This window comes from Taudactylus pleione, unplaced genomic scaffold (assembly GCF_031769625.1).
Source record: "Taudactylus pleione unplaced genomic scaffold, aTauple2 ptg000041l, whole genome shotgun sequence".
In the NCBI taxonomy this organism is placed as follows: Eukaryota; Metazoa; Chordata; class Amphibia; order Anura; family Myobatrachidae; genus Taudactylus; species Taudactylus pleione.
In genome coordinates, this window is record NW_028284443.1 from 69,556,802 (window position 1) to 69,569,332 (window position 12,531).

At 43.6% G+C, this 12,531-nt stretch overlaps 1 protein-coding gene across 3 annotated transcripts in view; it reads left to right on the forward strand.

Moving 5' to 3' along the window:
* Positions 1–12,531, forward strand: part of ACOD1 (aconitate decarboxylase 1) — a 59,622-nt gene that overhangs the window by 32,914 nt on the left and 14,177 nt on the right. Inside the window, exons 1-2 of one of the 3 annotated variants that reach the window (XM_088457274.1) lie at positions 8,553–8,602; positions 11,174–11,335. In XM_088457274.1, the coding sequence (XP_088313400.1) occupies positions 8,588–8,602; positions 11,174–11,335 (177 nt within the window). In that variant the 5' untranslated portion in view covers positions 8,553–8,587. Of the gene's footprint in view, positions 1–8,552; positions 8,603–11,173; positions 11,336–12,531 lie in introns of those variants that run through there. The other 2 variants (XM_088457279.1, XM_088457287.1) reach the window with 2 other exon arrangements.

Below are 12,531 nucleotides of genomic sequence, written 5' to 3' on the forward strand. Positions count from 1 at the left end.
TTATTTTCTGTATTGTAATTGCGAACTAATTAGCGCATTTTTGTCTGGTTATTTTCTGTAGTTACATAGGTTGAGATTTACCGTTAGCAATTTTTTTATAATTTGGTGCCCAAATTGTGGTAGTCTGCGCACTGTCGTTTTGCTCTTTGGCGAAATGTGTGTTTATCCCCTTTTATGTTTTGTATTGTACCCAATTTAGAATCCTAAATGGCCACCCTAAATTTTTGCATTGTTTTTTTTATTTTAAATTTTAGGCTTGGTAAATCATGACAATATCCCGGCATGTAAGCATCATTGGATTGTAACGTAAAGATAAGTATTTTTTCAATTTTTTTGGAGCCAAAAAAAAACCCATTCAATTCTTGCCATTTCAGGTTGATCTTGGTCGGATTGTTGTGGCCATGCTCCCGGAAGCCGACCAACCTCAATCTCGTCCCAGGCGTAGGCATCGTAGGCGTGCAAGGCCCCAGATATATCGAACACGTGTCACCCTTTTTGGAATGCCCGATGATGAGGTGTTAAGACGCTACTGTCTTCCGCCCCAAATCATCATAGACACTCTCTCATTAATAGAGAGTGATCTTGAGCGGCAAATTGACAGTCCTACAGCAATACCACCACTTATGCAATTTATGGCGGTGTTACATTTCTGTGCCTCAGGATCGTTTCAAACCATGGTGGGAATAGTTGCAGGAATCTCCCAATCCTCCTTTTCCAGGATCCTGAGGGCAGTGATGGAGGCCCTTTTCAAGCACCTCCATCATTTTATTCAAATGCCTTTGCATATGGGTGCCCTTAGAGTGGCCAAGGCCAATTTTACCAAATAGCTGGCTTCCCACACATCATAGGGGTTGTGGATGGTACTCACATACCACTTCAGCCTCCAGCACGGCTGGAGGCCATTTTTAGGAACCGCAAACACTATCACTCCCTGAATGTAATGGTGGTATGTGATGCCTCCCTCCAGATCCTGTCCCTGAATGCAAAATTACCCGGGAGTGCACATGACTCATTCGTCATCCGGCAATCTGGCATATGGCAAAAATTAGACAACCTACAAGCTGGTGATGCATGGCTTCTGGGTAAGTGGAGACCTTTAGTACATAACAATGTTAAGCTTGATACACAGTGATCCTGATGTTGTCACTTCTTTTTCACAGGAGACAGTGGCTACCCTTGCACGCCCTGGCTGCTCACTCTTTATTTGGCTCCCACACCAGGGCCACAAAGTGATTTTAATTCCGCACTTACAGCCACCAGGCAAGTGGTGGAGCGCTGTATCGGCCTTTTAAAAGGCCGATTCAGATGCCTCCACCGCTCTGGTGGCGAGCTCATGTATTTGCCGGATATGGTTTCGAAAATTGTGGTCCTGTGTGGGATATTTCACAACATCGCCATAAGGAGTGGTGTCCCAATGCAGCCAGAGGATGCCTTGCCTGAGGATGGCCCCTCCGAGGTTGGTCGGAGGTCAGTATGTGGGGGGCAATACGCGATGATGTGGTGGCCAGATATTTTAGGTAATTATTGGCACAAAAGACGTTCTTTGACACAATGTGGTAAGGATTTTGGGAGACCATCTAATTAATTTGTTTATTATTTCCCATCTTCTGTTTGATTTCATAATCTTTGGGACTGAAACGATGACTACTTCCTGCTACCCAAAACAACCCTTCAAGGGGACACATTGGATATATATTCTGGACCCAAAATTGCAACGCCACATTTGTGGAATCATGTTGGCATGCTCATTCGTCAACCAGTTCTTGATTTTTCTTTACTTTTTTCATATGGTGTTTGATGGGTTGTACATTTTGTTATCACTGTGTGCATTGTTTGTGAGCCAACACTTTGGCCTTTTAGTTATGTGTTGATTAAATTTTTTAAGATTGTAATTTTGCTAATTTTCTTGAACATTGCAAGCAAGTGTAACCAGGTTCACCCACGTTAAAATTGCTTAAGGGTTAATCCTGTAATGTCGCAATTTGCTAAACATTTAAATATGCTTTCTGGGTCTAAACCAACACCAAAAGGTATTATGTAGAATCAGTATGCTTTGGAATCTCGGGCTAAGCAGGTTGCCCCCAAAATTGGAACATGTAAAATGTACTAATTGAAAAAATGTCAAACCAAAAAATGCCCCAAGACGATTGTTACTGTTAGCTGTTTCATGTGCCTGTTTTCTAAAAATCTACAACATACAATCTTAGTGACATTAGTTGCAAATACTTGCTGCAAGAGTCTACTTATGTAAGTGTAAACAATCTAAGATTTGGAGACAAGGAATGAGACTGAACTATAAATGTAACTTTTTTATTATGAAAAAAATTTTGGTTACCAAAAAAAAATTATGGACGCAGGATCCCAGCCATATGATCAAGGACCACCAGCAGGCCGATCACGTGGCCCCGCATCACTTGGACGCACCCGGCTAGGTCCGCCAAACACCTCTGGTCCACTGTGGGTTAGAAAAATGTGGGGCTTAATACATAATTTAAGAAACACCCAGAAAAAACAAGCAAAACAGAGCTATCCAAAAATGACAATAGTGTGACCAAAAGCACATTTAACCCAAAAAACCAAAGGCCACAAAAATGGACACCCAAAAAAAACACACAAAAAAAAAAAATACTGTTTTGCCATGTGGGATATGTGTATGGGGAAATCAGCAGTAAAAGGTAAAGACAAACAGAGATATACCCAAACTTTTGACAAACCAAAAAAAGGAAAAGGCACAGACACAGGATTAGATCAAAACATTTTAAACCACAAAAAAGGATAAAAGGGAAACATACCGTTCAGAATGACGGCTGGCCCAGAACCTACTCCCTCGTCCTCCTCGGAGGTGGCCAAATTCCCCAACGAGATGGGAGGGGTGATGACGGATTCCGGCGAGGGGGTAGTCACGAGAGGGGTGGTTGGAGGGGAGGGGGAATTGGGATGGAGGGGAAGTAGCACAGAGGGATGTGCGACAGGGTCTGGGCAGGCTGGGGAGGAGGGGGAATTTAGGGTATTTTGGGGAGAGGATGTTTGGTTGGGGAGAGGGGCCAAGAGCGCCGTCTTTGACGGCGATGACGCCGTAGTCTTCGCTCTGCCCCTAAATGATGGAAAACAAATTGAGGTTAGTTTAGAACATCACCTTGTTAAACGCTAATTGTTGAACCCCAAAAAATTAAAACATGCACATGCAGATATGAGTACAAAGAATAAACAGGCCATACATGAAAACATGTACATGCAGATATGAGTACAAAGAATAAACAGGCCATACATGAAAACATGCAGATATGAGTACAAAGAATAAACAGGCCATACATGAAAACATGCACATGCAGATATGAGTACAAAGAATAAATAGACCATACATGAAAACATGCACACGCAGTTAGGGCCACAAAGATAAAAATGAAAAACAAAGTCAAATAAACTTACTTTCCGCTATCTGCATGCGAAAGCATGCCAGCAAGCGGGGCGTCCGCCGTTGCAGGTCGGACCGCCTGCGCTCCAGCAGGCCGATCTGGCGGCGTGAGCCGAAGGAACGCAGGCGGCCACGTACCTCCGCATATGCGGAACGCTTTTCCTGATTGGTGATGGGGGGAGGCTGGCTGGTGATCCGCCTGTCCATCACCTCGGTTAATACCATGAGCTCGCGCCTGGTGAATGCCGAGGCTCTCATGATGGCAATGGTGTCTTTTTAATAAAACTATTTTAATAAAGACCATTAAAAAAATTTGATTGGCTAATGTATTTGGGTAATTAACAGGACCAATTCTATTGGTTAGTGTATGAGTCATGTGTTCGACAGGGCCACAAATCTATTGAGAGTTATGATAGGCTTGATGCAGTGACATGCGTAAGCTAATTTAAATAAAGAAATGAACCCAGTAAAATATGCGTGGGTAAAAACACAGAAAACAAATGGATAATTGCCTCAAACATGTATTTTGACAAATAAAAGCGAATGTTTAAGCCGTACGTATTCTGCGGGTAAACACAAACACGGACAAGAGTGAAGTTTATTGCATGTCAAAATCAAAAACTTGTGACGAGCAATTAAGCTAATTGATATATTGATTGCCATGATACGATTGAGGGAGGTAGGCAGAATAAACGAGCAGGTAATCGGAATCTGACAGGGCCACTTCCGGTTTGTACTTGTGCGTGCGTTCCCTGCAAGCCACATTGGGGATGTACGCTCGCTATTTGGCACGCTCGTTAGCTAGAGGAGGGGTCGGTAGACTTTGGGGAGGAAGTTTAGCTGCGTTCGAAATTACGAGCGAGCGCTTAAATTAACACATTTCGGTACGTACGCCGAACGTACGAACGGCCACTTGCGTCCGGGTCTGAATGAGGGCCATTGTGCACGCCCAATCGTGCATGCCCAGGGATCGTTCATCGCATCGTCCCATCATTTGTGGGACAGCACAGCATTTGGGAAGATGCGATGAACAACACCATGCTGCAAAATGCAGTATTGAACTACACATCGTGCCATCGTCCACTGCATCGGCTAACAAATACGGACGGCGCAATGTATTGTACCGTGGCTGAGTACACACATCGTGTGGTGTGTACCTAAGTACTCTCCAGGTAAGGTACTGCTGTAATCATATATAGTTAGTGTTACACATTTTAAAATTATAAAGTAGTTTCATCCATACAGAACTAGAAACATGGGGAACTCTAAATTGTAAAATTGGCTACTATCGCTGTTTTATTTATTTCCAATGGGTCTTTGAAGTTGTACAAAAGCTATAGCAATAACACAGAAAGAACGATCCAGCATACTGACCGTATTGTAGAACTTTGTTATAGAGGGGACAATTTTATAGCTGTCCTCGCACCAGTCCACCTCAGAGCTGCCCGCCTGGAGCTGGTCCCATATCCTTAGAGACGCCATGGCAGAGTGGGGGCTAATGGTCACTGATGGGCAGCACAGGCTGAGAGGAGACAGGTGACCAGGGACTGCGGGTGTCCTGAGCCTGTGCCCTGGGAATGAGGGCAGCAGATACAGAGCCGTGCAGCAGGTGACGCCAGGTCAGCACTTATTCCCTCACTGATGTAACCGCAGCAGCGAACAGCATCAGCACTGCATGATGGAGGCAGCAGCAGCCTGGAAATGCCTACTATCAGCCGGGGAGAGGAAATCTTTGAGCCGCCACCCTGCTGGGGTGTCTCCGAGTCCCGGGCCGGCTCCTCAGTCGGGTAGGCTTAGGCGGGTTGCGGCGGTCACATTCTATGTGATGTCCACGACCATAGAGCGCCTCTCCGGCAGCAGCACTACAGCAGGTGATGAAGAAGGAAGTCGCTGCTGTTCGGTGCTCAGATGCTCCTCTGTTTCTTAGCAGTAGGTGGCCCCTGAATGGCCGGGTGACAATAGAGCCGTGTGCTCCCTTCAGGGCTAGCGCCCGTCGGCAAATGACTCCATTGTCTCCAGGAGTTCTGCCACTGAACTCAGCTGTGAGTAATGTACTGTAGTTACAGAATAGCTTGTATTTAAACAATGACACCACTCAGCTAATACAGTAAAGATTGGATGTTTGTGTGTGCACATATAATATATATAAATACAGTATAATCATTTTGGAGCTGATGCATACTTACCTACTCTTCTGGAGTTGCGGAAGGCTCCTGAATTTTCAGGTAGCCATCCGCGCCCCCGGTAGAAGTGTCCCGATCTCCCACATCCCACGTACTTTCTAGTGAAGTGGACAGGATGGTGGAGCTAAATGGCGGGAATCGCTGCTCCGTATTGAGTGGGCGTGGCTAAATGATGTGAAACTGGGTCATTTAGCCCTGCCCCCTCCTCATGGTCCTGCAATTTTGTGTCAATTTGCAGTGACAGGGGAAGGCCTAATGACATGGGAGCCTGGCCACCGAAGTGGCCAAATGCGTCTCCTCTCCGGGCTCCTCCCAGAGAGGACATCATATAAAAATTTGGCAAGTACAGTATGCACTGATGCAGAGTTCTGCCAAGTTTGCACAGTGTGATTTCACCCTTTGCGTGCATATACCCCTATGCAGACCCACATGCATTTAACATGTATCAAATATTACAATCAGAGAGGCAACTTGGGGAGGGAAGAAAAGGTCTCATGTAGGCAAAGCTCAGTAAGGGCGTGTTTATGCAAATGTGGTCAAGCAGACCAGCAATAAGATGCATATACGCCTGTAAGGTGACATCACTTTGCACTTTGTACTTTGCACAGGGCAGTTGCACGTACACACTGATGATGATGATGACTTTTCATAAACTTTGTGCATATGCTGGGGCTGTACCCACAATACAGAAATTGTGCACAGTGCATGTATCTTTTTTTTTTAAGTCATTTATGCCCATTTTGCTGCCAACTCTGCATCAGTCCCTTTATTAATAATTTAGCCTGTTTTCCTTTTAGGTTATACCAATTTTCATTGTTGTCATTCTCATTTGGGAGCCTATTCATCATAACTAAACATACGATGGAGGTAATTAGGTTTAGAAATCACATGGAGTTCTACCTATTTGCAGAACCGGCGCATGCGCAGCATTGTTTTCAGCTGCCGTAAGAATATGAAATATATTTATATTTCTATTCTCTAACTTTTATCCATGTCCTTCCCGGCACTCCATCCTGCTGCAGCCTGAAGCATCTCCCCTCTGCACTTGTAAGTGCTCCAACAGTAAGTAAACAGTTCATTATTAAGCTTACTTACAAATGCCACCGGGGGAGATGCTTCAGTCTGCAGCAGGATGGAGCGCCGGTGGGGTCACAAGTTATGCCGGAGCGTCGCGTCAGGTCCCGTGAGGTCCCGCAGTAGGCAGCGGCCGCGGTAAGATCTGTGTCCTGCTGAGGAGCGGACGGCCGCTGCCGAAAGAGTAGGGGGTGGGGGAGCCCACAGAATGGGGGGATATGTGCTATACAAGCTGCTGTGCCGTCTAAACAGCTTCTTGTTAGCACTGTCGGGGGGCTGTACGCCGTCTGCAGATGGCGTAAGTCAACAGCATCAATTACCGAAAATCTAAGATTTTCAGTGTTTGATGAATACAGTAATTTCCACATCCCCATATTAATATATGGGGAGTGTGGAAATTAACGGAGACTGACTTAACAAGGAGATATTTGTCATATCTCCTGCGTTAAGTCTTTTAATGAATACAACACATACATAAGTATGTGTAAAAATACTTGAGAAATTATACTTTTGCTTTAATGAATAGGCCCCTTGGAGATTTGTAGTAAAACCCATATAAAGAACTTAAATTGTCCCATTACCCCAAGGGAAGGTTGCTGAAATACTGGTTGTCGGGATGCTGGTGCTGAATTCCTGACACCAGTCAGAAACCTAGCGCCGGCATTCTGATGGTAAGTAGTGTGGTTAGGGGGAGGGTTAGGGTTAGGCACTAGGGGAGGGTTAAGGTTAGGCCAGAGTCGGCCCTAGGCATAGGCAAACTAGGCAAATGCCTAGGGGCATGCATTTCAAGCCTAAGCCCAGCTCAGCTTGACAGCGGGCAATGGCGGGACCGGGACAGGCGGACGTCAGCTCTGATTTTACAGTCCTGTGATTGGAGCTCTCAGCTCAGCTGTGATCAGATGACAGCTCATACAGTCGGCAGCAGCGGGAGCAGGGATCAGCGGCAGTAGGGGCAGCGGGCAGTAATAAAAATGACAGCTGGAGGAGGGCTGCTGGGCATGCCCAGCCGCAGTAGCTCCTCCTCCCATGGGCCTTTGTGGAGTCCAACAGGCTGGGCCTGTCTGCAGGGAGACACGCAGTGGGGTAGGGGTAGGGGTGTCTATGCTCTTGCTGGCACAGGGCACCAAAATGTCTAGTTACAGCTCTGTAGATGAGGATTGCAATGAGTGAGGAGTGTTGATGTTGCTGGCTGCTGATGTGATCTGTACTGCTGGTTGATGGGTGCTGTGCTGAGAGAGGGATGCTAGGTCAGACGCGGAACTAGCAACGGTGCTAGGGGACACCACCCAAAATCTTTCCTAGGGCATCAAACTGGTTAGGGCCAGCTCTGAGTTTGGCACTAGGAGGAAGGTTAGGTTTGGGCACTAGGGGGGAGGTTAGGTTTAGGCACTAGGGGGGGTTAGGTTTAGGCACTAGGGGGGGGGTAGGTTTAGGGTTATGGGAGGGAGGGTTAGGGGTAGGGTTATGGGAGGGAGGGTTAGGGGTAGGGTTATGGGAGGGAGGGTTAGGGGTAGGGTTAAATACATACTGACAGGTAAAGGTAGTATAATTGCCTTATGCCCCACACTAGTTTCATAAAAATATGGATTAGCTAAGCATGATATACAGTGTTACTGAATTAAGACTATTTAGCAAAGTTGTTTCCTACTTACAGGCACTAATAATGTGTAGAACAGCCTGCTGTGGGATTTGAGCTGTAAATATGATGACATCTACTGTATATGCGAAATGGGAACTTAAAAATTATGTAAATTGGAAAACCCAGTCGATAAAAAAGGGAACAAAGAGACATGATGGGAGGGTGGTAAGAATTTCCTCAGTGTACATCAGAATATAAAGCGGGTATAGAATGTCTGAAGCAATGACAGGAGGAACTTGAGTCTTGAAACAACATCCTAGATTAATTCCAAGAAACATGATTGCTACCAAGGTACTGTAGTCTGTAGTTGACTTCATAACAGTTACTTATTAGTTCTATCTATCTATCTATCTATCTATCTATCTATCTATCTATCTATCTATCTATCTATCTATCCTCATTTAGTATTTCATTTAAGAGGGATGCATTTCTGTTAAAACGATGCCCTCATGGCTAATATATTATTAGATAAATTATGTTAGACAACAATATATATGGAACTTTTATGGAAACTGGGGATCACAATTGCATATACCACATGGGCCTGCAGTAGAGCAGCATTGTAATATTGTATATTTCAACCACACACAAATGATCACTGAAGCATCCAGCCTTCATACAAATAACGTTTTTAATAATACAAGTATATGAAAATATAGCAGAAATAGGTATGACAATTGTGTAAAGCTGGTAAGTAAATATGCATTATATCTTCCATTTACTTCGTTTCATACTTTGTTTATGATGAAGAACTTTGAGAAATGTTTATAAGCAGTTTTATACTGTTCTGGGCAAATGCCTCAATGTTTAATCCTCCCCTTCATATTCTGTAAAGTTTGAGGCTATAATCAAGAGAAAATGTAAAGGTTGATTTATTTATTACCAGTTATTTATCTAGCACTCACATATTCAGCAGCGCTTTACAGAGAATATTTAGTCATTCACATCAGTTCCTGCCCCAGTGGAGCTTACAGTCTATTTTCCCTACACACAGACTCACGTACTGTTGTTCCTTTTGTCAGGTTTAATTAACTTACCAGTAATGTGTTTTGGATTGTAAGAGGAATTCAAAGCACCCATAGCAAATATATGCAAATATGTGGAGAACATATAGACCACACACAGAAATGTAACCCATAACACCAATGCTGTGAGGCAACAATACTAACCACTGTGCCACTATTTCACTCACCATAGATAAGGTTGATATTAGAATCCCTAGCCCTTTCTGTTAAAACAAATAAAGCTTTTATAGTCGAAAGTGTAGTGTTCTGATGGTTTAGAAATTAGCATTCATCTCATTTGCTGAGCCGATGTTTATTTGACAATATAGGGCCGTATTTAATTGCAGGCAAAAAGACGTTCTTGGCGAAAAGTTTTTGCCAGTGACGAATTTCGCCTGTCGGAAACTTTCCGCCCAATTCAATTGCAATGACTTTTTGCCTAAGCAGTTTTGGGGTGCAAACTTGTGGGAACCCCCGTGCAGTGTTAGGACAGTCCCCCAAAGGTAACCTGCATCAAAAAAAAGTTATAAAAACCTTTACAACACCCCAAAAAAGTACTTTCGTTTTGGGGGCGAAAAAGTGCAAAGTTGGGGGACAAACTTAAAAACTAGCGAAATAGACTCCAGGTGGGTACTTAAGTATGCCCCAGGTGTTTTTTTCTTTGCAGGTGTATTTTCCTTGTTTTTTAAAACGTCACTTTAGCAACTTTTAATTATGCTAGCCCCCATTTTCAGGTACCACAAATTTGCTGGAACTAGTTTATTTTGATGAAAAAATATTGCTAAATGCTATTCTTCACCCCATATGCTACGCTACGCTAATTAGCACCTATTGAGACCATTTTAAGTGCCCCAAATACCTTCAGCAGGGCTATTCGGGGGTATCCATACTGATCCCCCAGGTCAGTGCATCTTTTGGGGGGTGTCAGGCTGATTTCCCCAAAACTGACAGCACTTTTCGCCTGTTTCAGTTTCAACGAGTCCCGTTTTCGCGTCCCTTGGAATTGAATAGGGAGAAAAGCGGCCGCACGCGATACTTTTCTGGTCCCAAAACCAGCTATGTAAGCGGAAAGTGCACCAGGCAATTGAATATGCCCCATAGTGGCACAATCTCTTCTATACAAAATATAGATTAATATAATTAATAATTAAGCCTATGTTCCCTGTATTGAATCAGCATGAAGAACACTTGTAAACTGTATTTTCAGAAAATGTGGCATACCTGTACTTGCCAACTCTTCCTGATTGTTAGGAAGACTCCCTGAAATAGGAGCAATCTCCCTGACTCCCTGAGAAGTCTATTAATCTCCCTGATTGCACTTTACCCCCATTATGAAGCTGTTATAAATTATATAAAAAACAGATATATATATATTGAAATGAGATCATTAGTATAATTTCCTTGCATTGGTTATAAGGCACAATGATCCCTATGGCTACATGCTTTTTCTAAAAAGTATCAGTGTGTTTTCACCAACAAGTAGATCTTACTAACTGCTTTGTGGCTTGCTTACATTTGGATGTAAGTCAGTTATATGACTCGCCTCTCAGACGTAGCAGTACAGTCCACTTTACCGCCACGCTCATAGGTGTTACTTTCACAATCTCCCTGAAATTATTTTTCAAAAGTAGGCAAGTATGAAATGGGGTCTACTCATATAAAAGCAAACCCCTAGAAGTGATTCACAAAATATAATTTAAAGCAGAAATTCACTCAGTTTTCAAATATCTGAAAAAAGAATCAGAAGGTAACCCCAAATATCAATGAAATCATAATATAAAAGGCGTGTACTGTAATATGTGGATTAAACATGTTTCACCAAAATATATATGTAACGTAACAATGTTTTTTTTCCCAGACAGTAACAGGCAGTTTTGCTGGAATGATCCATGGTTTGACCACTAGTAACCTCACAGAAGTTGTTATACAGAGAAGCAAGCGGATGATTTTAGACACTTTGGGTGTTGGGCTGATTGGCACCACTACTGAAGTCTTCCAAAAGGCCTTGCAATACAGCAAAGTAAGACTCCTTTCTAATTGTTCTTCTTCCATCTTAAAGCATACAGTGACCCATTCATCAACACTAAATTAACGTTTTTAAGGACATTTTCCTTAAATAACGTTATTTTAGTATTCATGAAGTATCTTAACGCAGGAGATATCACTGATATCTCCTGGTTAAGTTCCCCTGCGTTAATTTCCACACTCCCCATTAGGGATGTGCAGGCTCGGATAGGTTCGAGTTTGCACGTTGAGTTCGGATTTTTCCCTCCAAAAAAATGATGATGTTCGTCCATGTAAGATGACGTTTAGCCTCTTTCTGAGTTCCGTTTTTTTGGAGGGAAAAATCCGAACTCAACGTGCAAACTCGAACCTATCCGAGCCTGCACATCCCTACTCCCCATACATTAGTATGGGGAGGTGGAAATTATGGTATTCATCAAATTTAGAAAATTATGTATTTTCGGAATGTGATGGAGGTACTATCCGCCACTGTGAGGTGGCGAACAGCAGGTGAAACTTACCTGCTTACAGCTGGACAGGTCCCCCGACGTCTCTCTCCGGCGCTCTGGTGCGTCCTCTGGCTCCGGAGGCTGGTTGGACACTGTGTTCTCCCAGCAGAACACAATAAAGATTAGAAAAAAATATATATTTTTTTCTAATCTGTACTGTGGTGTGCTGGGAGACCACATGACAGACCAGCAGGATGGAGCCGGAGGCTGCTGCGCGGGCAGGTAAGTGCGGGACGGGGCAGAGGTGAGCGGAGGGTGGAGGGGTGTACACAAAATTACCACAGCTCTAAGTAGTGCTGCACATGCGCTGGGTTTACAAATGTAACAGCGGATGCGCAGCACGGATTCCAGCTGCAGTAATGCAGTGTAGTGAGGGGAAACTATCTATTTCCAGAAAAGCTGCAGAAATGACAGCTTTTCGGAATAGATAGTTATGGAGAGGAGAAATGATGAATTCCTCCTGTAATTAGGTAGAACTCCATGCGAGTTCTAAACCTAATTACCTCCATCAAATTTTATGTGTTAATGAATAGGCCCCACAGTCTGAAACAATACACACTAAAGACAACTGCAGCTTCAAATATATGCATATATACATAAGGAGTTCTATTATTTTGTTATGATACTTCAATTTTTATTTGCGTTCTAGAAATTGCAACTGTAGACCAAAATGCTTTTACATGTGCACCGATGAAGCATATTT